At 39.7% G+C, this 24,787-nt stretch overlaps 1 protein-coding gene across 1 annotated transcript in view; it reads right to left on the bottom strand.

Moving 5' to 3' along the window:
• Positions 1-5,836: 5,836 nt before the first annotated feature.
• kif3a (kinesin family member 3A) overlaps positions 5,837-24,787 on the bottom strand; it is a 55,185-nt gene continuing 36,234 nt past the window's right edge. The window contains 8 exon segments of the mRNA XM_078411014.1: positions 5,837-5,903; positions 7,923-8,050; positions 8,161-8,229; positions 8,892-8,945; positions 11,641-11,766; positions 13,280-13,390; positions 16,226-16,406; positions 20,829-20,985. Coding sequence (XP_078267140.1) covers positions 5,837-5,903; positions 7,923-8,050; positions 8,161-8,229; positions 8,892-8,945; positions 11,641-11,766; positions 13,280-13,390; positions 16,226-16,406; positions 20,829-20,985 — 893 coding nt within the window.

Raw genomic sequence — 24,787 nt, forward strand, 5'->3', positions numbered from 1 at the left:
TGGAGAGAAGGAATGGGTGAGACGGGTCTGAAGAAGGGTCTTGACCCGAAACAGCTTTCGACTAATTCTCATAGCATTTACAGTATTTATATGAACGATGCATTTGATTCTGGTCAATAGTGATCCTCAAAACATTAGCTGTGGGAGTTCAATTAAATTCGAATTGTCTCTTTGGGGAGATGGAATCATTTATCACTTCTTTTAGGAAGATGAGAAGTTTATTTAGTCCGAGGGTGGTGAATCTGTGGAATTCGTTGCCACAGTGGCGCAGTGGTAGAGCTACTGCCTTACAGCGCTGGAGACCCAGGTTCGACCCTGACTATGGGTGCTGTCTGTACAGTTTGTACGTTCTCCCCGTGACGGCTTTCTCCCAAATCTACGGTTCCTCCCCCATTCCAAAGACGTGTGGGTCCTTTATGTTACTGACTCCCTTTATGTGACAGTACCTCTTATAGATCCCTTCGATGGTGGGGAGGTCAATACCAGTGATGGACTGGGCAATCTTTGGCACTTTTTGTGATCTCGTTCTTTCCTGGATATTCGAGTTGGCAAACCAAGCCACGATGCAACCAGTTAATATGCTAACTCAATACACCCGCAGAAACTCAAAAGCTTATTTGTCGCAGTTTCCTTATTCTCTGAATGCACGGTTTTCCCTCGAGTGTTCACATTTCTTGCCACATCCCAAAGACATGCAGACTGGTAGATTGATGGGCCACTGTAAATTGCCCCTTTAGTGCAGATGAGTGGCAGTAGAGAAAATCGATGGCAATATGTGGAGAATAAAAATGGGATTGGTGTACAATTAGTGTAAATGGATAATTGGTGGTCAGCAGAGGCGGTGGGTCAAAGAGCCCATTTATATGCAAATTCCCTCTTATTCTAAATTGATACTCCCAGACAACTTCAACACTAGGGTCAGAAAGGATGGGAGACTCTGACAAGGTGTCTATAGTCACAATATGTTCAGAGCATCATCTTGTTATAATCTATTTTACAGGAGAGATGAACACAAGACCACATGACCCCAATCCAAGCTCCAGCCATCTCATCATCCTGGGCCCAAAACAATAATGACAACCATAACATCGGTTTTCCTGGGACAATGCTGGAGGGCATTGCAAATATGGCTATTCTTAGTATTATTCACAAAATGCTGGAGTAACTCAACAGGTCAGGCAGCATCTCGGGAGAGAAGGAATGGGTGACGTTTCGGGTCGAGACCCTTCTTCAGACTGGCTATTCTTAGTATCTCAATTTATATTTCAATCATTCTCAATGCCAATCATAATCTAAGAGATAATTGATAGTGGAATAATATAATAAAAAGGAACTGTAGATGCTGGTTTATACAAAAGATATGCACAAAATGCTGGAATAACTTTGCAGGTTAGACAGTATCTCTGGAAAAACGGATGGGTGATGTTTCAGGTGGGGGCCATTTATTGATAGTGGAGATGGAAGAGGTAGCTGGAAAGGCTTGATTACATTTAAAAGATTAACAAAGCTAGGGCAGATGAAACTCAACAAGGGAAAATATTTTGAAGCAATACGAGACTCTATGCATACATTTAACTAAAAGCTACAGCTTAGGTTCAGGGATGTGGGTCTTTTTCTCAAGAGAACAAGAATATAAATAGGTAGAAGTGTCTATAGTTTCATCGTCTCAGCCCAACCCACCCATCTCCCCACATCACTCCATAGAGTAATGCATTTCTGGAGTTCAGCTGTTACATTCCATCTCAGGAAGAATATATTGGCCTGGAAAGGGGGTTTGGGAGGGGGAGGGGGGGGAGAGGGAAGAGAAAGGGAGCGCAAGGCCGCCCAGTGGAGCTAAATAATCATATAAACTGTCCCCACTCAGTTTGCATTTCTTTAGATTTTTTTTAGAGATACAGCGCAGAAACAGGCCCTTCGGCCCACCGGGTCCACGCCGCCCAGCGATCCCCACACACCAACACTAGTCCTACACCCACTCGGGACATTTTTTTTAAACATTTACCCAGCCAATTAACCTACATCTTTGTACGTCTTTGGAGTGTGAGAGGAAACCGAAGATCTCGGAGAAAACCAACGCAGGTCACGGGGAGAACGTACAAACTCCGTACAGACGTTCCATCTTTGCATATGGAAGGTAAAATTAGTGGAGTTTTTGAAAGATTTGACAAGTGAAAAAACACTTCTGAGAGTAGCAAAGCCCAGAATAGCAAAGCATTATTTTAACCTCATTGCAAGGCTCTTCTACAGTGATACAATCTTCTACACAAAATGTAAAAGAAGCTAATTTCAAAATACTGAAACTACCATTAAGATTTTTGTTTAAATATGTAATTGAGGCACATGGGTAGCATTACACGACTGATTCACACTGAAGCTGTAAATGCATAGTAAACAGATAAGGGGCCAAATGACCTACTTCTGTTCCTATGATTTCCATTGCATAGTTGTTAGTTGAGACACAACTAAACCTTTTGATTCAGGTACTCAATTAGAACTGATGCTACTTTTCGAAAACCAAATCAGTTGACGTCACAGTTTTTAATTGACATTTTAAAACAAAGACAACTCATTTAACAATCACGGTACATTCATTTCAGATAGCATTGCTAGCTTAGGCTTAGTGATAGCAATCAATACATTTTATTTTTTGCCATTAACATGCTGCATATATATACATATACATGGTCTTATATGTACAACACTGCACAACCTACACAACAGATGACATGGAATAACCAGAAAAAACACATTTTTTGAAGAGCATAGATTAACTGCTCTAAGCATATCCTATAAGAAGTTAGTTTACACGAGGTGAAACATTAAAACCGAACCCGGAGCCCCTGTAATAATCTCATCACACATCCCAGTATTAGTATATAATTTAAGAACATACGGATTTCTATTAATATTTTTTAAACACTCTACAATAATCTTTGCGACAACAATGGGCATCGAGTACACAGTAATAAAACAAAGACAATGCTTTGCATTATGAACATGACATGCAACAATATATTCAACTGTTAAGTTCAAATCTATGGTAGACAATAAAGTAGCCTTGACCAACTGTTGTTAAATCTGAATATTTAAAGAATTGATGCTCATCCACTGAATTAAAAAAGGGTGTTTTAATATGCTTGAAGTCAACAATTTTTCAGATTAATTCTTGAGATTAATTTGAGAAATTACCACATTAAATGGGCATTAAAGTTAGCAAAAAATAACAAAATGCAGATATCTCAAAGAGGTCACTTGCAAACCACTTCAAGTTTCTCAATCTGATAATGCAGATCTTTCAATAATTCTGCAGATAACCAAATCAGCTGTACTTGCAGTTTTATATTACAGAGGTTTACATTCGGCTAGCAATTCTGCAGGAACCTGTGTAAAAGGTTTTTAATTTGTAATGCTTGTTTCACGTGGCAGATTTTATTCCAGGGGAACCTACCCACTGCTGCCCCAGTGGTTCTGCTTGTAGTACTCTGGCATGGTCATAAGTCATCCATATATTTAATCACAAGTTCTGATCACTTTTGTGCTCTCGCACTATATAATAGAGGCATTCATTAATAATGTCCAAGGGAAATCAGTTGAAAATAGGGTATTTAATAGAATTGGTTCATTTGAATCTTTCAAAGCTATTACCTCAACAATATAAATCCTCATGTTTTGGATTAGTAAGTATATTGATTTTTTTATTCTTTAGTCACACCAAAACTTAAATTTGTTTTTAATCCTTGGAACCAGAATCCAGACATTTTCTGGCCAAGAATGAGCTAATTAAAAGAAATATATTTTTCTACTCCTAAATGTGTGGCAAAGAATCAACAAATACTCCCAGGTTGCTGTCACTGACCTGCTTAACATATTACAGAATGGAAACAAATTAACCTTGCTGTGGACACAGCTGGGTACTTTGAATTTGACTCAGTCTCCTGCTAATTTATGAAAATGATGGGACTCTGGGGTCTTTACAGTGAATGCCACATCAATGAAAACTAAGGCTTACCATATTATTTTATCTACTACTACCCTAGAACCGCACACGGGCACCAAACATTGCTGTTTCAACCAGATAGGTCTCAAGGGATGTAAACTGCAAGTATTCCCAGGTTAGCATCGAGCTCTGTGTATCCAAAGCACACAAAGATTCATTTTGCACTTAAAGCAGCAATTAACAACTCAGTCTTGACAACTTCCTTGTCATCTATCTTACACAGTTTGAACAAATCTCGGGTACCTTCCTCCCAGAGAAATGCTGATGTACCTTAATCCCAGAGAAAGCCTGATGTACCTTCCTCCCAGAGAATTGCTCAAAGCAGAATACTTCACATGTTCACAAACAAGAGCAGCTTTCCATTTAACAAATACAAGGAATGTTTAAGCAAAATATCTGAGTTAGTGTTTTAAAAATAATAACTATCATAGACTCGTTCTCCAATCCTGAGTTCCTGGTGGAGACATGTGTTGAGAACTTAAATAACGTTACAGACTGAACTACCCCACCATGGGCACACCCTACACATGTGCAAAAGTGCTTTACTGTTTTGTTTCCTATATATATGTTTAAAGCTTCCTTAGTTAACAGCTGCCAGTACATAGGATGTTTTAATTTGTTTCTCATGCATTAAATTGCTGCCAACGATCAAATGAAGTGATCGTTTAATGTGATTTGATCAAGGAAGAATCCAAGACCATCAATCCACTCCACCAGTAGTAACTAGTGCTATCCATTAAATCCTATCCCACTGACTTTTTCTTTACCTTTATCCATTGAGTGTTTAATTTTCCATGCCTAAAACATTTTACAAAATTCAATTTCTACTATACTAATTACAGTATTCCATGTTAAAGATCTTCATAAAATAATTCGGACATTCTCTTATGATTTTGACGAACATAGAACTTTTCCCATAGTATAAATCAAGAGCGGAAATAACAGCTCATTGCTAGTTATCTTCCCAAATCCTCCCTTGTTTACTTCTTAATCTTCCCCATCAAATGGATGTCAGTTTCTGTGGCACAAAACCCTTTAATCTACAGAACCTCTTCTCTAGCCTTTCCATTTTTTTGAATCCTTGATGGAGATGAAATAGAAGGCAAATAATTAATGTTCCTCCCCCTCCCCACTCTCCCAGGGTAAAAGATGTACCTTCTAATTTAACAGTGTGGTTATGAAAGGACTGATGCAATATGCATTGCACTTTTAGTAAAATAAAAGAACCATACATTCCAAAGTATTCAACATTCACTTAACCTGCATCAGTCACTGAACACAATCATAACTCCAAACCCTAAACATATCACAACCACAATAAAGCACGAGGCTTTAACCAAACATAAGATAGACATGAAAAAGTGGTAAAAATGATGCCAAGTTTGAACGTTAAGGTTTATATATTGCAGGAATTACACAGGATAGAGGTAACAGTTGCAGCTCAATGAAGTTACTTGGTACCTGATGTTTGGAACAATTTTAGAAGCCTAAAATCCTTTGAGCTGAAAATGTTTAGTATTATTTGGTTTTCATTTAAAGTCAGATACATATTTTTAAATTAATAGCTTAGCTGCCCAATTGAGTATTTTATGTTCACTGATAAGACACAATATAAGTCAAGGAATCTTGACTTCTCAAAATAGAATCTCAAAACATTAGTTAACAAAACTTGTGACATTCCATCTCCAACAAAATCTCATGACATTCCATCATCATCAGCAATAAATTTGTCTCACAGACCAGTAAATGTGGGTTCAAGAAAAGCTCGTGTGACAACATAAATCATAATTGATCTTTGCCATGTCATTTTTCAATGTCCTGCAGCATTTCCCACTATAGTTAAGACTGATCATTTGATCATTGAAGGAGAGAGTCAATTCCAGCTTCAGCCTTTGTAGACCGTTTCCTGATTGTGAAAAAGAAAACAAACCATAATAACTATTCAAAGATGTAAATTCAGCTTAATATTTTCCTAAGTGTGTGCCAAATTACTGGCCCTGTTGTCAATATACATTAATAACTTGTACTTAGAATATAAGATGTGATTTCAGTTGAGATGAAACGTAGAAGTGTTACAACACAGAAGATAACATTAGGTTTGATGAGGATAACACTGGGCTGATGGAATGAACACCTGCAATCAAACACAAGAATACAATCTTGACAGTTTGGTGGGAAGAATGAGGATAGATAAAACAAATTAAATATTTCTGTCTTCCTTCTCTCTTTCTCATGCAAAAAAAGCTTCTCATGTCCCCCTGTCCTGATGAAGTTATCAAACAATTTCCTCGCAAAGTGAAACCTAGAAATTCTATTTCAACAATGGTATATAACTGGTCAAACAAATGGATACATGTCCACCACCGATTTTCCGGCAACTGGTGGTCAGGCACCTCCCTTAATCCTGACAAAATTATGAGTGCACTTGAAATCCATTCCAGAAGTCCCCCTGAAAATGTGGCGCCTGGGACAGATGAAGCGGCCAATCTTGACCTCATCAGGACTTGCACCCCGATCGGCAAGTGAAATTTGCCCCATGTGACCAGGGCTATGGAACTTCAGCCAAGCTGGCAGATCCATTCCCATAGCCGACTTCCGAGGGCGACTTTGTGGGCCGATATCCTGGCCTCTGGGTGGACCATTCTGGTATCCTAGGACTCCTCTCATTGCCAGTGACCTCCGTTGGTTTGGCAAAACAGATGATCCAGAAAGGTTCTGGAACCAAGGGTGCTGGAAAATTAGTGGTGGACCCGAGCTTGGTCTTTGACAAAAAATTTGTATACTCATTCAAGGCAATCCATTTTCATATTATCACATCATCAACCAATAATCAGAAACATTATATTCTACATCACTGAACTGCATATTTCCTATGTATCAGTATGCAATACAGCATCTTTAAAGTTTGGTTTGGTTTATTAAGAGAGGAAATAAGCGGTTAAGATTGTCTTGGTGTTGTTGGCAAGGAAGTTCTGGAGTTCCATACAACAGAGAATGATGATTTGCAAGGGACAAAAGCAGTTGGCGATGGTAATTTACGCAAGGTAAGAAATGAAAGTGAACAATACAACAGGAAAATGCACTCTAGGAGAGAAGATAAAGCAGGGGAAAAACAGCCTTACTAGCAACTACTCCAAGTCTGGAGCAACAACCAAATATTGTGTGGAAACACATAATAAACATAATGCTAAACCATAATCACTCAAAATCCATGCACCTTCAAAACTGATTACATACACGCAACCTGGGTATTACAGCTCTTCGGGTAACAGCAATTCATCCTTGCAGAATTCATAAATCACCAGCCAAAAAATTGATAGAAGGGATAATACATTCCCTCTTCCAGAATTTGTGAAAAAAATAATATTGTTATTCAACTTGCATTTCTTGACACATGCACAGATTAACATTGCTTTGCTTTATGGAATACGATAATGCAGGCTATTTTCTTGGAAAATAGGGATCGCCTGCACCCACAATGAACATCCCTGATGCAAACTGATTGAGAATGATCAGCCATGATCACATTGAATGGTGGTGCTGGCTCAAAGGGCCAAATGGCTTACTCCTGCACCTATTGTCTATAAACCCTTTTGGCTAGTTTTAAAAAGAACACACTAGCAGTTGACTTGGGTGTTCTTTATTTGTTGGACAAGTTGTCTCCTAACCTACAACACATCGCAGAATGACTTGCATGAGGGTTTATTCTACTTTGGGAATTATTATCTTTTCCTGTTAAGATTTAAATGGCTCATGTCAAAAAAGACAAGTTACTGCAATTCATCCAATGCATTTGAAATTATATATTAATGAAAAGCCATGAATTCAAGATGAAAATGTTAGAAATAATAAAATAAAATGTAAAAGTTAAGGTATATTTTAAATTTTTTAAAAAACATTAAGAAAATATTTCCGCTAGCCTCACTTTCTTCCAGTTTTGGGTCTGGATTTTCCTCCTTTTGAAGTTCTAGGTCTCTCCAGTTTCATTAATGACTGACGCAGACTTTCCTCAGTGTAGGCCAAGTAAACATGAGACAGATCCACTTCAAAGGGCTGAAATAATAAAGCCAGCTTTAAGTAACAAAACAATTATGAACTTTTGGTTTATCATTCAAGATCAACTCCATTTTGAAGTAAAGAATTCAAAAGTGGCATCAACTTACATCTTTTTCTTTTTTGTCCGGGACTGGCGTCTGTTTTCTCATGTTGTTTCCTGTATATGCCACACATTTCTGCAAACAAGCGGAGAAATCTTTTGGCACCTTAAAATTTATCATTCTAAATAATGTTTTTGCAATGTCCAATGAATCAAACATAGAAATACTGCAAGTCTTGGATTAAGATTCAGATGGTTGGAACAGGTTCCTACAAAATAGGAACTGCAAAATTAATTTTATGAATTGAACTCAACATTTTCTGTAGATTTCCAACATTTTTGATACACCAACACATTGGCATTACTTTGAATGTTTCTGCCGTTGTTTCATTGAATTTCTTTCAGTTCAACATTCAGATCAATTCTTTAAGCACCAAAACATAGAAATTGTTCCCAACATCCATAGTCAAATGCCTTTGTTCTGTAGGCATGCCCCTAAAACCTGACATTACATTGTGAACTGTGAGGAGATTATTAAGTGGTTAATTTACTAAATTAAATTCATTGTGCAATCTATTTCATTTTGATATGTTTCTCAAATCAACAAATTGTTTAATTATTAATTCAGCTATAAATTATACAAAGATATCTAAAGCTTACAAGCTAACGGCAAAAATGGAAATACTATTGATCCTCTCAATGAGACAAATCCAAGGCTAGCATTACTTTACAGATGAACCAAGCTTATAGTAAACATGAATCCGTCTAGAGTTTCAATTCATTGACTCTACAACCTACCAACTGCCACTCCCCGATGTCTTCATTCCATTGTACGTAGTTTTCAATCATCTCCTTGAAAGCATAAATATCCATTTTAGATAAACTTGCTCTCTCTTATCTATTGGTGCCAAGCACAAAATATAATAAATGCAAAGTATAAACCAATTCACTGTACATGATTTGATCAATCCTACACGAATAAAACCCATTAAGCTCTTCTGAAGATATACTAAGCTTTATAATCGATTATTCAGTTATTACCCTTCCCAATTATCAATCAAAATTTCTATAGGCTAATGTCTTACATGAAGTTCTACTTACAAAAAAATTAATGACAATTTACTACTAATTTGCAAAATCTTTAGACACAGGAAGAGTAAATGCAATCTATAACTTTCCTAATTTACTGCTTAACATTTACAAGAACAAAAGTTATTCCTAATTTGTTTTTAAAGATGTATGACAAGGAAAGTGTCCTTTAGGTGAAACAGGAGCAGTTGTGTCTGGAGGTAGATACATAATGCTGGAGTAACTCAGCAGGACAGGCAGCATCTCTGGAGAAAAGGAATGGGTGACATTTCGGGTTGAGACCCTTCTTCAGACTTACGTCTGGAACCTTATCTTATCATAGTGGTCCTACATTAACAATTTTTATTATTCATTGAGGAAATGGATTTTGAAGTTGGAGAACTTAGCAGAGGGGAAGGTGAAAGACTTAATTAACAAAGAGGAGGTGTCTGATGCCTCAGCAGGTATATCTGTGTTTGCAAGAGACACATCGCGGCCCAGATGACATCCAGCCCCATATTCCTGGCATGAGATTGGTGGTTGAAAGGCCAAATGAACAGTATGGAAGTGCAATTTTTGTCAAATTGGGCATCCCAGTCTGTTCTACATCTATATTTGCTGAGTATGATGTTGAAGTATTGACAATGCACTGATGGAGACATTTCGATCACCTCTCTCTACAAACCACCCACTCGGGAGTTTCATGTCTCCTGATGTGGTTGGTAAGTGCAGAAACAAAATCTTCATAGAAGACTTTAATTGCCACAGTAATCGATGGGGCTATCAAGATACAGACGAGAATGGAGAGCTGTTGGAAAACTGGATGAACTCACACAACCTCCATCTCATCCATGACTCTAAGCTTCCACGGTCATTCAACAGTGGACGATGGAGAAGGGGATATAGCCCAGACCTCGTTTTCATCAGTTCCAACCTAGCACCCATGAGCTCCAAACTTGTCCCAAATCCCAACATCGCCCAATAGGGATCCAACTTCAAACTGTTGTCCAACCTGAGATAACACCCTTACGAAGGCATTTCAACTTCAAAAAGGCAGACTGGCAAGGCTTTAGTCAACCTATCCTCGTACTACAAAGAGAATCACCTGAGAGCCAATCCATCTAAAACCCAAGTCTGCGCCTTCCACTTGAAGAACAAGTATGCAAATCAAAGGTTGAAGATCATATGGAATGGAGTCAGATTGCAGCACTGTGACAGTCCAGTCTATCTCTGTGTGACTCTTGATCGATCTCTGCCTACAAAGCACATATCACCAAGCTTAAAGGAAAAGCCAGTTCCAGAAATGCTCTTCTTAGCAAGCCGAGTACCTCAAAATGGGGAGCAAATTCTAAAACCATTCGATCAACAGCTCTGGCTCTCTACTTTACCACTGACGAGTATGCCTGCGCAGTATGGGAGCGCTCAGCTCATGCAAGGAAGATTGATCCTGTGCTAAACACAAGCTGTCACTGCATCAGTGGATGCATGAAACCTACCAAGACTGACAACATCTACCTACTCTCTGGCATTGCACCTCCTGGAATCAGAAGAGCTGTAGCCAGTCAAAAAGAACGCCTCAGACAATCAGAGGATGAAAGACACCCCCTACATGACAACCCTTTGCTCCCTCAGCGTTTGAAATCACACAGAAGTTTCCTCTCTTCTGTCCATCCCCTGACTGCAGTGCATCGTCCAGAACGCTCAAACTCTGGGAAGAGAGACTAGAGAAATCTCCGCAAGACATTCACATGGCAATCGATCCCTCTGAGAAACTCGAACCGTGGATAACCTGGCGCAGTCTCAACAGACTGCGGACAGGCATGGGGAGGAGCAAATCGAACATGCTGAAGTGGGGATATACTGACGATGCGGCAGACTGCGAGTGCAGACGGGGCCTCCAGACTATGGAACATCTCCTGAGCTGTGACATGCTGCATGATACATGCACTATATAGGATCTAGCAGAGGCCAACAACATGGCCTTTGACAAGATCCCACATGGAAGGCTGTTCTAAAAGGTAAGGACCATGGGATCCAGGCAAGTTAGCAAAATGCATCCAAATCTGGCTTGGCAATAGCAGAGGGTGATGGTAGAGGGTTATTTTGGTATTTGGTCACCTGGTACTTGTGATGTTTCTCAGGGCTCAATGCTGGGACCATTACTGTTTACAAAATACATGAATGATTTGGATGTGGATGGAAGAAGCATGATCATTAAGTTTGTATTGACACGAAGATTGTAGTCATCCATTGCATGGAGGGTGTTCCTCAGCTACAGAAGGATATTGAGATGTTGGTAAAATAGGCTGATAAATAGCAGATGGAGTTAAACCTGTAACGTTCAGGAAGGATGTACTATTCGAGCAATCCAAACAACATCATAGTTTTGTGCTTACACAAAAGTATGTTCGACACAAATACAAATTATTTAACTTTATGAAAAACCTTAGATAAGCAGATCATTAAAAATCCATTTGACCTGGTATTCTTGAGGAATAAAGTTGTCAACAATGAGCATCTGGAGTCTAAGTTCTCGGCCGAGCTGTCTTACATTCTCCAGCAACCCTTCAATCTCACGTTGATGTTCTTGCCGCAGGTCTGCCATCTTTGGATAAAAACCAAACAGACTATCTGTAACATTATGTGATGCAGGAAAAACACTCAGTCATACAACATGGAAAAATGCTCTTCAACCCAATTTGCCAATGCTGACCAACATGCCCCATCTACACTAGTCCCACTTGCTCACATTTGGCCCATATCCCTCTAAACCTTTCCTATCCATGTACATGTACAAATATCTTTGAAATGTTGTTGTCACAGAAGATTGCGTGCATCTATCATAACTACATTGAACCATTTAATGCAAAAAAAAACTGGACATTGGGGTTATTTCCAACAGGACCTCTTCTACGTATTATCAAATAGATCAACTGCAAGGTGGTGCTGCAGTGTGGCAATTCTGGGTGCTCTTCCCAGAGAGAGGTCCACAATTAACTGATTCAATCTCTTTTCTACCTGCAAGCTTAGCGTCATACATAGAAACATAGAAAATAGGTGCAGGAGGAGGCCATTCGGCCCTTCGAGCTAGCACCGCCATCCATTGTGATAATGGCTGATCATTCACAATCAATAACCCGTGCCTGCCTTCTCCCCGTATCCCTTGATTCCACCAGCCCCTAGAGCGCTATCTAACTCTCTTAAACCCATCCAGTGATTTGGCCTCCACTGCCCTCTGTGGCAGAGAATTCCACAAATTCACAACTCTCTGGGTGAAAAAGTTCCTTCTCACCTCAGTTTTAAATGGACTTCCCCTTTATTCTAAGACTGTGCCCCCGGTTCTGGACTCGGCCAACATTGGGAAATTTTTTCCTGCATCTAGCTTGTCGTGTCCTTTTATAATTTTATATGTCTCTATAAGATCCCCTCTCATCCTTCTAAACTCCAGTGAATACAAGCCTACTCCTAATAATACCTAAATGTTCTAATGATATTTTCTACAATTCTGCACTCTGTATCTTCCTTCCCCTTTGCTCCATCTATTGTACATGAGTTTGACTGAATGTACTTGTGTATCAAATATTTGATCTGATTGGATGGCATGCAAAACAAATCTTTTCGCTGTACCTCAATATACACAACAATAACAAACCTAAACAGTGTTTACTTTTACATGGAAAAGGCAATGACAAAATTGGGAAAGGATGAGCAAATTGATTTTAGTTTCCTTCCGCATTATTCTTTTTTGTAGTACTATTTTTTCAAATACAACCCTTTCCTGAACATCTTAAAATGCAATCTACAAATTCTAAACTTACAACTTCAATGTCCTCTGTGAAGGACTCAACACAATGATGCCTTAGCATAGATGCAGAAAGAGTACTATCACTATAGATTGCTGAGAAAGTCAGAAAATGTTGTAAATGTGGATTATATTCTTAGGTATATGGTTCTAAAGACTATCTTATTAAACCAGTTTTCCTAGTTTGAGCTTTTAAAATTTAAAATACTCACCTGCATGTAATGTTTGAGTGGGGAATAAATACAATTGTTAAAAATATATAAATCTTATAAAATATATGTCCCAGAAGTACCATTAAAAATGTCTATTTGCTCACCTCAGACTTTGCTGCCATCAGCATTGTCCAAACTTTTTTCAGTTTCTTTGTTTTACCTTGCGCCTCCTCCTGCAAACTGGTATACTTCTCCTCAATGTCTAGACGTTCTTGCTTTAATGAAAAACATGCCAGAAGAGTATATTATTTATTTGTAAAAATAACCAGAAATAATATAAATGAATGCAACCTTTTGAAGACAGTTTTATTCTTCCCCATAGCCATTACAAATCCTTTATGCTGCACAAAAAGGACACCGTTGGGAACTTTTGATAATTTATTAGCTGATCTGTGCTAATGTAGTTTGAATATGATCACTGACCAGGGGTGACTACTTATGATAGGGAAATGTCTTCAGTGTAGAAAATTGTTCCACCGAGAATGGCAGAATGGCACTGGGGAAGTGGTAGGGAAATCAATATCTTTGTTTAAATAAAAAAGGAAATGTTAAGGATGAATGAAAAACAGATTAAAATGCAAAAGTCTAGGGTAAAAAAAGAATTCAGCGCAATGAACCCAAATTTCAGATGACGTCATAAAAGGGATATTAAAAAGGTAGAAAAAGGGCAATGGTTCCTTGTGTGTACTCTGCCTTTCAAAAAGATCACTTACCACTTTGCAACTTTCCTACACTAACTCCGTATCCCTGGTCATTAATCTATTGATCTATTCCACCGGGTGGCGATATTAGCGAGGCAGCCTCGCCAACAGTCTGTCTGTTTTTTTGTCTTTTTTGCTATTTTTAGTGTGTTTTAAAAGTATGTGTAGGAGCCATTTGTGTTTACTAGCTGTCTTAGCATATTATATTATTTTGTATCTTGCTGTATTATTTTTGGACACTTGGGGGTTGTCGGAGATGAATATATATATATATATATATATGGGCATATATGGACTGGGAGGAGCCAGAATTAGGAGTATAATTGAGAATGCACTGATGTAATGCTTCAGACACGAGAGGAGCTTGGCTAGATACAATTCTTAACAAATCTAAGACGAGTTAAATACTAATCTGTTTGTATTACAACTTCAATAAATGACTAATTCAACTGAAACATCGTGAAGATCTCTGTTGTTGTTTGCGTCAAGAATGATCACACCATTCCTTTCGTGAAGTGGTGACTAAAGGAGACGACTCAATGGAAAGGTTCGAAGTTGCCACTATATTGTAAGAATTGTGCTCTTTTAGTGAATATTGTAAGAATTTCCTGAGCTGGAGTGAACAATCTAAGAACTGACCTCGGTGAGTGAAGACAAAGTAGACCTGTCTCTATGAGTGAGATTGGAGCTTATGAATCGACTGGACTGAACCGGGATTGTTTTATCTGGCACGTCTGTACTGAATTTTATAGACTGATCAGGGTCATTACCTGTGTTAATCTGACTAGAGAGAATGAAAACTTTGAAAGCCAGTGAGTATTAGGCTTTATTGAAAAAGCTGTTTTTCAGAAGTTGTATTGGATAGCTGCTCCCGAAACATTTTGAAATGTTGAGAGCAAAGAATTGACCTTGAGCATCGCAAGATGTCAGTTGTTTTGAATTCCTTTGAAAAGAAATTTCACAAAGGTAATCGAAGTAAAGTTGTTTACCAAGCCAGAGAATAGGATATTAAGTTGAGGGAATCAAATAAAAGAGGCACAAGAGGCCCAAACTACATGAAAAGAAAATCTTTCGTTGAAATTTATAGAGGTCGAAAATAAGGCACAAGGCCCCGAAGTAAATGAACCACAGACTGAAAATCATAAAAGTAGGTCAGCATGGGCAAGATGTATGGGTAAGTAGGATTTCATACAGGATAGGATCAGATAGGCTGAAGTTGCATAGAATGCAGCACAAGATGGAAGGCAATGTATGTAAAGTTAGACTAAGTATGCTGCAACTTTACAGGACAGGTTCGGCTACATTTAGAGTAATGCATAGGGTTCTGATCGCACCATTACAGGAAGGATCTGGAGGCTTTGGAGAAGGAGGAAAAGAGGTTTGCCAGAATGCTGCCTGGGATGGAGGGTATTAGCTATAAGGAGAGGGTAAACACAAAATGCTGGAGTAACTCAGCGGGACAGGCAGCATCTCTGGAGAAGGGAATGGGCGACGTTTCAGGTCGAGACCCTTCTTCAACCTGAAGTCTGAAGAAGGGTGTCGACCCGAAATGTTGCCCATTTCTTCTCTCTAGAGATGCTGCCTGTCCCGTTGAGTTACTCCAGCATTTTGTATCTACCTTCGATTTAAACCAGCATCTGCACTTCTTTCCTACAGCTATAAGGAGAGGTTGGATAAACATTTTTTTTCTGGAACATTGGATGTTCATAATATATTAAATGATGAGAGGCATAGATAGGATAGAGAGTGAGAAACTTTTTCCCAGGGTAGAAACGTCAATGACTAGAGGGCATATTGTTTAAGGTGAGAGGGGAAGTTTAAAGGAGATGTGCAAGGCACTTTTTTTTAAAGAGTGGTTGGAGCCTGAAACTCACTATGAGGGGTGGAGACAGATGTGATAGGAGTATTAAGGAGGCTTTTGGAGAGGCACCTGGATATGTAGGAAATGGAGGGATAAGGCTCACGTGCAGGCAGAGGAGATTTAATTTAACTTGACAACATGTTTCTGTGCAGTATTGTTCTATGTTATATCGTTATTTTCCACACTAAACACATTTCAGAGTTATTATATTCTGAAGTTGCCTACTTCTCTAATGATGAGTGAATTAATAATTCAGATCGTGCAGTAATCCCATTGCCCCATAACCTATAAAGTTTACTTTAAAAATTGGGAAAAAATGAACAAAACTCTCCAATCTAGAATGGAACCAATAGGAACAGGGTCAAAGTAATCAAAGAAAATCTGTCATCAATTTACAGTTTGGGTCTTTTAAACAGCACATTATCAGGATGATTGACTGAAGTAGGATTTCAATTTTACGATACTAAGTCTGTGTTAAGAGAATCAACCTCTTTCTCCTCCAACTCTTTCCGAAGTTGTTCTGCACGATTCCGGCGAGTCTCCAGTTCAGAGTTAGATTCATCCAGCAGCCTCTCCTGCTCTTCAGCTTTAGCCAACAGATCCACTCCTCCCACTATCACCTTCTTCTCTAGTGCTGACAATTTTTCCAACAAAGTCTGATGTTCTTGCCTTGGGAAGTCCAGTGAAAGGATTTCATTACACACTTATTTTGTAATAAATAGCATTAAGATATAAATTATTTTCAAAGGATAAAGAAAATATCAACTCTCAAGGCATGTCATGATTTACCCATAAAATGAAAAGAACAAGTAGGGTGAGACCATAGAAGAGAAGAATACGAGTTAAGAAAAGTAATGTTGTGCTTATACCTTCAGTCAAAAAAATGTAAGCACTTTTTGCACAAAGTAATTCAGTAATTGACCACAAAAAACAAAAATTCAACTTAATATCTTAATCAGAATATAACTAACTCATCACAGTCATAGGTCCTAATTGGGAAATAAATAATATCTGGTGCAAAATTCTACCATAACTACAGGTGCAAACGTTTTACAGAACATGCTTTAGTAAAGTATGTTCTGTAAAACGTTTGCATCTGTAGTTATGGTTGAATTTTGCAACAGATATTATTATATTCTTTATGCAATATTTGATATAGATGGTTTACTCACTCGTTATACCAAGCAGTTTTTAATGTATTCTGCTATTACTAAACTATTTCTGTTAATCCAAGTGTGAGTTAACACTCCGAAAAGTCGACTGTCCAATTCCTCCACAGATGCCCCACTGTTTTGTACTGTGAATTTATACTGTATGAGTTAACACTCACACACACAGTAAAAATTCACAGTACAAAACAGTGGGGCATCTGTGGAGGAATTGGACAGTCGACTTTCAGGAAGGAAATGCTCTTCAGATTAATTGGCATAGAGGGAAAGCAGGAAAGGAAAGAGGGGGGTGTGGGAAAACCTGGCAAAAGTGATAGGTGGACACCGGTGTGAGTGGGGAGGGGGTGATTGGCAGATGGATAGAGAAAATGACAAAGGCGAGGGGTGAAAATAAACGGGTATCAGATAAGGAAAGAAGTGGAGTGAAATGTAAAGACAGAGCAAGGTTTTGCTCTGAGAGACAGAGCAACATTTCGGGTGGAAGGACATAGTGGAAAGCAAAGAATGGGTGGATAAAAAGGAACTGTGGGTCTCAAGGATGGGAGGTGAGCATACAGAGGAGAGAAAGCAGGGTGATTGAAGTGGTGGGAGAAATTTGTGCACGCCGGGGTGGGGAGGGGTGTATGTGGGAAAGAGAGGGATTGGGCTGGGGAGGGGGAGTGATATAAGTTGAAATTAGATTTCAATGTCATACCATTAAGTGCTAAGCTACCAAAGTGGCATGCGAGGTCTTAGCAGAGTTCAAGAGTTCAAAACGGTCGCCTAGTCTGTGCTTGGTCTCGCCGATGTAAAGGAGTCTATATAAGGAACATTAACGGCAGTAGATGAGGTTGTGAACTTCTTTCTCATCTGGAAGACAGGTACTTCTTGTACCATCTGGGGGGAGAGGGAAGGGAAGTGAGAGTGGAACAGTGGGACACAGAAGACACAGGTAAGGGCTCCATCCACAACAGCAAGGGGGAAGCCACTTTTACTGAAAGAGGACATCTCCGTTGTCGTAAGAGTGAAAACCTCATCCTGGGAAGAGATTCGGCAGAGGAGAAATTGACAGCAATGGAGTCCTTGCAAGAGAAAGCGTGGGAGGAAGTGTACTCGAGGTAGCCTTGGGAGTCAGTGGGTTTGCAGTAGATGTCAGTCAATTGTCCCATGATGGAGACGAAGGTTGAGAAAGAGGAGCGAGGTGTCAGGGATAGACCAAATGAATGAGGGCTAGGGTGGGGTAGATAGTAGGAAAGCTGATGCACACAAAGATCATGTGTCATATTGCAAAAGCTTTGCATTGAAGATAAATATAAGCAGTCAAAGGGGTTGACGAAATGCAATTTTTTAATGAGTTCATTGGTGCAAAAAACGCAGCCTAGCAACTCTTTGGTGGAAATAAAAGGGGTCTTTGCATGACATGTCAAGGCCCACTTCTTTCACGGGCCTGCTGCCGTGAAGACGGAAGCAAACATTATCCTATATGGGAGAGGGGATGCAATGACTGAAGACTCGGAAATGAATGAGAGCTCTCTCAGGAAGGTTTGAAGGGGAGGGAAGAGGAAAGAGGAGAGCAGGTGTTAAAATTGAAAGGCGTCAACCTGGGTCACATTTCCAGCTCTGGGGCTGGGCCTTCTGCAGAACACCCTCCTATAATATTTAAATTCCCCAGGAACATTCTAATAGAGCATTGCAGCAACAGTGTCATGACCTGAGAGTGATTGAAGTGGACATCATGAGAAAAAGATGATTTGTGAATAGAATGCCCAATCGAATTTCCAGTGTTGCAATTACACCTTATTCTTAAAGATTTACGTTTAGAAATATAGCAAAGAGAAAAAGACATTTTTACTAAATTTCTAATCCCCCTACGCCAAGAAAATCAAGGAATGTGGAGATAGTGCAGTAAGTGATGCTGAGGTAAAAGATCAACTGTGAGCATATTCAGTGACAGAAGGGCTGAATGGCCGACCCTGGCCTCTCTTTTTGCTGCGTATCCCTTCACTGTCATGATAGCTCCATCTGGTGGATATAAACGGATACTGCAAAACTAAAAATATAATGAGTGCAACAAATCTGACATAAACTATGGAGCACATGAATTAAACATCCCTTTATGGTGTATTTAATGAAATCCTACTCAGTAAATACATTTCGGGACATACGGGTAAATTTTCCAACCAATCTATTAAAACTGCATTTAAATGAAAAGTAATTCAGAATTTAAAAACAATCGCTATGAAATAAACTGGCACTCAAGAACACAAATATTGAGTGCACATCTTCTCAACTCACCCCCCCCCCCCCCACCCCATTATACATTCCAATAACCACGTGATACAAACTATATTGCAGAGATACCTATCTATTGCATATTCTTCCCTAGATTATCTATAATCTAGAGAAACACTTATTCTGCAATCAAATACCCCTCTCTCCACAAATTTGGGTAAGTTTTGCGATTTAATGATGAAGCTCAATGTATTTTTTCAGAATAAGAACAAATGTACATCTTTAAAAATGACTAAGTTACACTATAGCAATTAATCTTTAAATGTAACCATCTGGAAACTTTATAACTCCCTTCCTCAAAAGGTGGAGAAAGCAGAGATGTTGAAAATGTTTTAAGGCAAGGTTTGATAGGTTCTTGATAAGGAATGGGTTGGGTGGGACTGGGGTGCGATTATTGTTACAGTATGATCAACTACAATCATATTAGAATGTGAAGTGTGTTCAAGGGCAGGTACTTGCTCCTGCTCTTTATTCATACAAATGATTTTGACATTTATGTGGAAAGTTACAGAATTGATTAGCTGATCAGAAAGTTTCAACACAGAACTCAAGAAGACACAAGGCCTTACATATTTTCCAAACTTAATCACAAGTTAAAATCTCACCTACAAACAAATATCATCATTTGCAATCTGATGTCACCTGACCTGTTGAGTATCACCAGTAGTTTCTGCTGTTATTTTAGAATTCCAGCATCTGCAGTTTTTTTGTAGTATTCTGATTACCTCAAATTGGCAGCAACTGAAGTCTGCACAGGTACAAGATAACTATTTTTTATCAGAATACTACAAATACTGGAAATCAGAAAGAAAACAAGAAAATATGAATTTTTCAGTATCATTGTGACATAGGAGAACATTCAGTCCTCATCTATGCAACTCTCAGAACATTCCCATTTCCTCACTGTGAGCTATGTGAGGACATGCCCAACCTACTCTCCTGTTGTCCACATAAACCAGGGAAAATTTTCAACAGTCAATTAACCTAGTAACCAGCATTTTGGGATATCAAAGGGAACTAGAGTAACTGGGGAGCAACACATGGTCACGGGGAAAACATGCAAACTCCGCACAGACGGCACCCAGATTGTTGTAACTGTGCATCAGCAGCACTAACAGCTACACCATTGTTCTGCCCAATATTCCAAATGTCAGCCAGTATCTGAAACTCCATTTCTTTCTCCAAAGATGCTGCATGATCTGCCAAATGTTTTCTGATTTGTTCCACGTCTTTTAAAATTAAAATTTCAGGAGTTTCTGCACATTTATAAGAGTCAGAGTTATACAACATAGAAACAGGCCTTCCTGCCTCACTTGCACTTGCAGATCAAGGTGCCTTCCTCAGCTAGTCCCATATCCCACTAAACATTTCCTATCCTGTCTTTCAAACATTGTAATTTGTACCTACCTGTACCACTGGCAGATCATTTCCTATACCTATCACTCTCTGTGGGGGGAAAATAAATGATCCAAAGGACCCCTTTAAATCTTGTACCTGTGCAGACTTCAGTTGCTGCCAATTTGAGGTAATGAAAGAATACACTAACTGTTTCACCACCGTGACAACTACAAAGTGTAAGCCCATATGTTTATTAACTTTAGTGACATGCACCTCAAAAATCACTCATTGAACTTTATAATCTTTAACTTACTGTGCTTTCAGAAGGTCTTTTTCTCTCTTCTCCAGCTCTGATCTTGCTTTGTTCCTTTCTTCCTCCTCCATGTCAAGCTTAGTTTCAAGAACTTTTCTCTCTTCATCAATCTTTGCCTGCATTTCCACCATCTTTTCAGGAGATACCTTCTTTTTTCCTTCATTACACAATAAATTGTGTTATCTTACTGCACAGATCACATTTATATTTGGCCAAATTACTCACTTGTGGCCAAGTAAGTCTTCCTCACAATTAAACTCATCTTTAACTTCAATTAAACTGCCTTAACCTGTTAATCATTTCTAATACTTTTTGTTTCTATTTCAGATTTCCAACATTTGCTGTTTTTTTATTTCCCGAGACTGAGAGAATTTGGGGCACATCCCAGTAAAATCTATATGTATAAAAATATGATACTGGAGAGATTTTTTAATGTTATTTTCATTTGTCTGCAAAAGTATATTCTGTTTACTTGATGGGAAAGTTTTGCTTGTATGTGGTACTTCATATAGCCATGTAATACATAATATAAACTTATGGTTCCAGACTTTCTTCAACTGTTGTAAAATTAAAATTTGATTTTGATTTTGACCCATAATTGGACACAAAAATGTGACATTTTTTACACATCATAACTTATGTGAAAATATATACGTATCGTAATGGCTTACATTTGTCTAAACACATTTTTTTTGAGGACCTTTGATATGCCTTTCCAAACCCGACTTTGCTTGGAGAAATTAGTTGCACATATTCATTTGGGAGAGTAAAAAATATCATGCTCATGTACGTAACTCATCGAGTCTTGAGAGTTAAGTATGTAAGATGCCGTTGGAAATCATGAAAAATTAATATTTTTCAGATCGATATTCATTTGTTTCTATGATGCTCAAGCCAAGTAAAAAATATATATGTCCAAAAATTCTTAACTCAACATACTTTAAAGCAAACGAGACATAATATGCTTACTTTGTTCTCCGTGTCCAAATCGTTACGTACATAAGCAGGCATCATTAACCCGCTGTTTTCATGTCTGGTGGATTTGTCAACTTATAAAAATATTTTAACATTTTATAAGTAAGTGTAAGTGTAGTTTGTCAGTTTTCTGCTGACGGTGCTGCAGCCTGATGACCCTTTGTGTCTTCGGAGCGTCTGCTGGTTAAATACAGCAGACGTTCAATTGTCCAGCGTTATCTTCCTAATGAAAGCTGCCCATCGGACACCATCTTGTTTGCGTTTTGAAAGGTAAGATTTTGTTTGTATTTTAAATGTATTTTGGGGGAAATACCAGCCGACTCAGGTTGAGATTACACCCTTCTGAAACATCGCGAAAATTCCCACGCTGTCAATGCTTCTCCGGCGTCCTAATTTTCGCTGAAATCACTGACAAGTCGGTAAGTACTTGAGAGTTTGGAACTATAACACCTTGTATGGGTTACTTAAAAACCAAGCTTCACTGTAACAAGGAATAAACCGAATTTACTTCCAGTTTACTAAGAGCTGTATTAAAAAAATTTTTTAATTAAGTGGTTACGTGGATTTTTGCAAAAAGTGTGTGGGCATTCTTTGAAAATGTAAGGGAGATGCATATCTGGTTTGTGGGTTGAATATCTGGGTTTGGAGCCCACTTTACATGTAATGGCGGAGGCCAAAAACATCGCGAAAATTCCCACGCTGTCAAACTGTTGCCTCCAATCTACCTGTCAAATGGCCTGACGGTAAATAAATTGGTTTACTGTCCAATTTCATTGTGGACCGCCACGGATAGGATGTATAACTACACTTTAATGAATTAGAAAAAAGAAGTTCTACCATTGCAATAAAATGCCATTGCGACACCATGTTACTTACGTACGTTAACACTTTTATGGTAAATTTTAAATTACCTGAAAAAACTACTTGCGGTTGTGGAACTATCTTTCTTTCTTTTTGATAGAGTCAGACAGTTGTCAAACTTGTAAATAAATGTGTTTGCGTTGGTTTTTACAACAATTAATTTCTGGGTGTCTATGTCACGCTTCTATGTCCCAGTATCATATTTATACACATATCTAATCTTACTAAAACTCTGACTTGTATGTATATCTGTAACAGTGATTTCGGCTGATTTCTGCAAAACGGTGAGGCGTAGCGCCACAATTTTTGCACCGCCTTAATCACACCGCTGGACGCTTGCCGAAAATGATATTGTTATTTAATTCGGTCGTATATTTTTTAAGTTACAGAGGTTTAAAAGTCATTTTTTAAATCTCTCATTTTTTCGGCTGATTTTCGGCAAAAACGGTGAACCGTAGCGCCACGATGTTTGCACCGCCTTAATCACCACGCTGAACGCTGCTGGAAAATGATATTTTTATTTGATTCGGTCGTATATTTTTTAAGTTACAGAGGTTTTAGTTTTTTTACAAAAATTCCAGCCGTCTTTTCCATGGCCTTCAGCGTGTGACGTCAAAATGCCCATGCACCCCCCTCCTACTGATTTATTGAAGGCTTTCAGCGTGGCGCTGCTGTGCGTCTGTGCCCCTCTCTCCCCTTGCTTCTCTCCTCTCTCCCACACCCGGGAGATCCTCTCCCCGCTATCCCCCCCCCCCCCCCCCGGATCTTTCACTGATGCTCTCTTCCCCCCCCCCCGGACCTTTCACTAATGCGCTCCCCCCTCCCCCCCCGACCTTTCACTGATGCGCTCCCCCCCCCCCCGCTATCCCCCCCCCCCCCCCCCCCCCCGGGCCTTTGAATGATGCGATCTCCTGCACCCCCCCCCCCCCCCCCCCTGGACTTTTCACTGATCCGATCCCCCGCACCCCCCCCCCCCCACCGGGCCTTTAACTGATGCTAAGAGTGTGTCTGGGGGAGAGAAGATGGGGGGGGGGTCTGAGAATGGGGAATGGGACAACAGGGGTAGTGCGGAGGGGAATTGGTGGTGGGGGAAAGAGGGGTACTGGGAAAAGGGGAGGTCCATATCCCTCCCCTCTCCCCCATCCCTCCCTCCTCCCCTCCCCCTCCCCCCTCGCTCTCTCCCCCCTCCACAAATACCGCCCCATCTCTCATCACCCTCCCCCCCTCCATCCTCAACACCTCCCTCCCTCCACCACTCCCTCCCCGCCCAAGGGGAGGGTGTGGGGAGAGTAAGAGTGGGGCTGGGGGAGGAGAAAATGGGGGGTGTGGGGACGGGCCCAACGGGCCCACTTTGAACGGGCACACTTGTTCTAGTATATTACTAAAACTCTCATCTTGTATATTAATATGTTTGTTTGTGCGAACCCTAAATACAGCCAATACAGTGCAACAATTTTAAGCCCACCTTACTCACCATTGGCCTGCGATTCAAATGTTTGTTATATTTTAAAAGTTTTTCACTTTTAAAACTTTAAAAATCATATTTTAAACTTTAATAAATCCCTTTTCCACTTTCCCTGCCCGTTAGCCGCACCTGCGCAGTAATACCTCCGTGTTCGACGTCATTATGGGAACCCAACAGGTCTGCGCCTGCGCAGTTGGGGCCCGTTGATCTAATACATAAGATGGCCGCCGGATCCGTGCGTGCGCAGTTGGTGGAGGGTTGCCACTCGGAGGGGGGGCAGGGTCCGCCCGAGTGACGGGAGTGGCAGCCAATGGGGGGATGGGGGGGGGGTGAGGAGAGCTCTCCAGCTGCTGGCCGCCATGATGGCCGCACGGGACCGGAGTGAGTGGTTCCCTCTCCCCTTTCCTCCCCCCCTTGCCCACCCCCGGCCCCGGGGGAGTTTTAAGGGGGGTTGAGGGGGGATGGAGTGGGTGAGTGTTGTCTGTTGGGAGAGGTTTGGACCCAACGGGTCCACGCCCAGCTAATAGCAAATAAAACTAAGCGGTTTGGGTACTTTTATTTTACTTTATGTTTGTTCTTTAAGATGTTTTAAGTAAATTGCTTGCTATATTTAAATATTTTTGTCTGAACTATTTTAAATGTCTCTGATTATCAACAG

The sequence above is a fragment of the Rhinoraja longicauda genome, chromosome 14 (assembly GCF_053455715.1).
Source record: "Rhinoraja longicauda isolate Sanriku21f chromosome 14, sRhiLon1.1, whole genome shotgun sequence".
NCBI lineage: Eukaryota > Metazoa > Chordata > Chondrichthyes > Rajiformes > Arhynchobatidae > Rhinoraja > Rhinoraja longicauda.